The sequence below is a fragment of the Macrobrachium rosenbergii genome, chromosome 58, assembly GCF_040412425.1.
Source record: "Macrobrachium rosenbergii isolate ZJJX-2024 chromosome 58, ASM4041242v1, whole genome shotgun sequence".
NCBI classification, from domain to species: domain Eukaryota; kingdom Metazoa; phylum Arthropoda; class Malacostraca; order Decapoda; family Palaemonidae; genus Macrobrachium; species Macrobrachium rosenbergii.
Genome location: NC_089798.1, coordinates 10561272 through 10565546, shown reverse-complemented (window position 1 = coordinate 10565546; position 4275 = coordinate 10561272). Strand labels below are relative to the sequence as shown.

Genomic DNA, 4275 nt, shown 5'->3' with positions numbered 1-4275 from the left:
CAGTCGTAGGCCTATGTCTACAAAGTTCACACATATGAAGGAGATAAAACAACGATAGTGATGGCAGTTGGAGATGAATATATTAAAACACATAAGAACAGCGATGACCTCTGAAGTATTATAGTAACATCCTTTAATTAAGTAAAGTATGACAACAGTAAGCAGTATCAGAAAAAGCCCTGTTTAAGGGAAACTGCAGGTAATTTCTCGGACCCACCACTAGTGTTCAGTTGTTTCATGCGCTTACAAATGAGTTGCCAAATAGCGCCAGATGTCGCTATTATAAGCTGTTGTCCGAAAAGTTTTGAAGTATGTTGCAAAACATTTTTGAAAGATTGTACTTTTCTTGAAGAAAAACGAATGCCTCGAAGTATTGTTCTTGTTGAATCCTTTTTATTTTTTATCGTAGACTCAGCAAAAATGAAAACAACAGACAGAGAAGAGATGGAAGCCTATGAACCCACTCGTCTTTACACAGGAGGAGAAGACAGGGCAGATATTGCTCAGATGATGGGGACGGCTGGGCAAGGGTGGCAGTGGGGACAGGCATAGGGGGAGGGGGTTTCCGCCTGTTTTTTCGCACAAAATTATACTGAATCAACCTTCAAAGAACATTGCTAATTGGAGTGTAGATGACACACAAAAGAAAAGGAGAATGCTTTTTCTGAGAAGTCTTTGCATGTCAGAAGTACGACGATTGCCGAGTGATTATTAGATTCAGAGCATAGGATGGTGAGGAGTTCAAGTGTAGCTCTGAGGCTCTTTATTCTTTACCTATTCTTGGGCTAATTATTTCCATGTGTGATCCACATTTCGAAAAGACAGTCTTTAATTAAGCCGTGCTTTTTACGTTTCCGTTGTTTTCTTTGTTTTGGATATGGATGCAGTGTGTTACCAACTGAGTGTGGACATCTTTCCTTTTTAAGAGGTGCGAAAGAAACGAGCAGGATAAGGTTACTGCTCTTTTATTGCTGACCCAGGCGGTTTATATAGCGGTGGACTGATGTCACGCCACGGAATACAATGAGAACAAGGGTGACCTGAGGTCAATAACAATTAACAGTAAATACAATGAACAAATACACTTTGAGTTATACAAATAGACAGAAAATGAGTTGAATACAATCTGATAAGTGAGAAAGAGGAACACATGATATACAAATTGGAGACAGGTAAATATTTATATACACAGTTTAAACGATTGGGTCTGACTGGATCTACGTGACCCGCCAATCTAGGAGCGGCAAATCGAAGAGGCAAAGAAAATGGGTTGTCACCACAGAAAACCCGCTCAGCGGGGACTTTACAAATACTCCCTGCCCCCCAAAACGTGGGTAACATCTGATTAATCAGTGTATCTGCTGGGGCGCTGAAGGGTGCCACGGCTACGTAAAGACAGTGGGGGAATGTGCTGTGCATGGGGGCAGCTGGCTGTGGGTGTGGGCGGATGCTTCCGGGGGTGGCCGCATGTCCGCTTCTTGCAGGGGGCCGGCTGCGGCGATGACTGTTCAGGCGGAAGGTGCGATGTGGTGGCATCTGTGTCCTCCTCCAGGAGGGCGGGCTTGATGCGGTCTACCGACACCCAGTCGTTCTTTCCATGAAGGGCGAGCAGGAATGCCTTGTTATTCCTTTCCAGCACACAGAAGGGTCCCCTGTAGGGCCTGGTAAGTGGAGGGCGGACGGCATCATCCCTGATGAAGACATGGGTGGTGGAGGACAAGCCGGGCAGAGTGAAGGCGACCGACCTGTCGGTATATGTCCGCTTATAGGGGGCAAACTTGCCGACTATGTCGCGAAGCCTCTGGACAGATGGGTTGTGGTGGTCCTCTGTGACTAGTTCACCCGGGACTACAAAGGGCTCGCCGTAGATTTTCTCAGCTACGGACGGGTCTCCGTTGGCCCTGGGGGCGGTTCTCAGCCCAAGGAGGACCCACGGCAGCTGGTATTTCCAATCCTCCGCAGTGCAGCGGGCCATGAGGGACGCCTTCAGGGAACTGTGGAAATGCTCGACCAAGCCGTTGGCTGCAGGGTTGTAGGCAGTAGAGGTATGATGAGCTGTCCCCAGCAGGTGTGCCAGGGTGGACCACAACTCGGACAGGAAGGTGGGGCCCCTGTCGGTTGTAATGTGGTCAGGGACACCGAAGCGGCTGATCCAGCTGGAGAGTAGGGCCTCAGCGCATGAACTGGCGGTGGCTTCTTGCATGTGTGTGGCTTCGGGCCACCTTGTTGAGCAGTCAACAACCATCAGGAGATATCTGGCCTCGCCTGATGGGGGAAGAGGCCCAATGATGTCGATGTGAATATGGCCGAACCGCCGCCCCAATTGCAGGAACTCGCCTACTCCAGACACGGTGTGACGGCCAACTTTGCTGGTTTGGCACTAAAGGCACTGTCTCGCCCAGGTCCTCGTGTCCTTCTGCACTCTGTGCCAGACGAACTTCTCTGACAGCAGTTTGGCCGTCGTCCTGCCGGAGGGGTGGGACAGCCTGTGGATGTCATCGAATACCTGGCGGCGGCGGGAGGCGGGCACCACGGGGCGAGGCTGGCCGGTACTGACGTCGCAGAGGAGACTTGGACCCCCAGGGGTTAGGGACACGTCTCTCCACTTCAGGGACATGATGGCAGTGCATTAGGCTGGAGTCTCTGGGTCGGTGGCCTGCTCCCTGGCGAGGTCCTCGTAGTTGATCCCGAGCTGCACCACATTGAGCTCAATCCTGGAGAGGGTGTCTGCCACAGGGCTCTTCCTGCCGGGGAGGTATTTGACTGAGCAGGTGATCTCTGCGATGGCCGCGAGGTGTCGCTGCTGCCTGGAAGACCATGTGTCCCCCTGCTTGGTGAAGGCGTGGACCAGTGGCTGGTGGTCCGTGTAGATTGTGAAGGGCATACCCTCCAGGAGGAACTTGAAGTGTCGGACTGCCTGGTATACTGCGTAGAGTTCCCTGTCGAAGGTGCTGTAGCGGGCCTCTGCGGGGTTGAACTTCTTGCTGAAGAAGGCAATGGGCTGGGGGGGCGCTGTCGATGATCTGCTCCAGGACAGCTATCCACATGCGATGCTACTGGCATCCATTGTCAGCTGGAGGGGAGCGGTGGGGTCCTGGTGGGCCAAGGCGGTTGCCTCGGTGAGGGCGGCCTTCGTCAGGGAGAAGGCCTGCTGCTGGCTGGGTCCCCACGCTAATGATTTTGGTTGGCCTCTCAGGGTTTCCGTCAAGGGAGCCATGGTGTGTGCGATCCTGGGGATGAACCTCCTGTAGGAATTCACCATCCAGAGGAACTCCTGGACGGCCCTGACGGAGGTGGGGACGGGGAACTTGGTGACGGCTGCGACCTTTGATGTGAGCGGGCGGACACCATCCAAGGATATCTCGTGGCCCAGGAAGCTGGCTTTCTCGATGCCGAAGGTGCACTCATTGAACCTGACGACGAGGCCGTTCTCCTGCAGGAGCTGCAGGACTGCCCGGATGTGCCACTGGTGCTGTTTGTGGGACCTGGAAAATATAAGGATATCATCCACGTAGCAGACGCAGAACTTCAAGTCCCCTAGGATGCTGTCCATGAGCCGCTGGAAGGTCACCCCCACGTTCCTCAGGCCAAAGGTGGAGAAGGCGAAAATGTAGGACCCGAAAGGCGTGATGATGGCGGTTTCGGGATATCCTCTGGAGCAACTGGTACCTGAAAGTAAGATTTCAAAAGATCCAACTTAGAAAATATTTTGGCCACGTGGAAGGAGGCCATGAGATCCTGCATGTTCAGCAGGGGTAATGGTCAGGTTCCGTTGCGAGGTTGAGCCACCTGTAGTCACTGCAAGGTCTCCAGGAGCCATCCGGTTTCTGCACCATGTGGAGAGGGGAGGCCCACGGGCTGGAGGCCTTCTTGCATATTCCCATCCGTTCCATTTCAGCGAAGGCGTTCTTGGCCTCCTGAAGGTGCTGAGGGGGAAGCCTCTGGAACCTTGTGTGTGTAGGGGGCCCTTCATTTTGATGTGGTGGTAGATGCCATGTTTAGCTGGGGACCCCAGGTACCTGGCGGAGCTCGGGCCTGAATATGTCGGGGAACTCCTTCAGCAGCTGGGAGTACTGGTGGAGGGTGATGGAGCAGATGGTAGGCACGCTGGGTCCCGTTGCTAGCGGGAGGGACTGGCAGGAGTCAGTGTCGAGGAGACGCTTGTGACCGACATTGACTGCCAGCCCGAAGTGGGCAAGGAAATCTGCACCCAGGAGAGGGGTCCTTACGTCCGTGACAACGAAGTCCCAGGAATACCTCCGGCCAAGGATGGAG

General features: G+C 53.4%; 1 protein-coding gene across 1 annotated transcript; it reads right to left on the bottom strand.

Moving 5' to 3' along the window:
* Positions 1–1345: 1345 nt before the first annotated feature.
* LOC136837246 (uncharacterized) lies at positions 1346–2245 on the bottom strand. Its single transcript, XM_067101983.1, has one exon. It carries the CDS (start codon positions 2243–2245, stop codon positions 1346–1348), a length of 900 nt encoding a protein of 299 aa, XP_066958084.1.
* Between the last annotated feature and the right edge of the window lie 2030 nt (positions 2246–4275).

Coding starts and splice junctions, on each gene's coding strand:
- LOC136837246 (XM_067101983.1), bottom strand. CDS start 2,245: ATGGTTGTTGACTGCTCAACAAGGTGGCCCGAAGCCACACACATGCAA.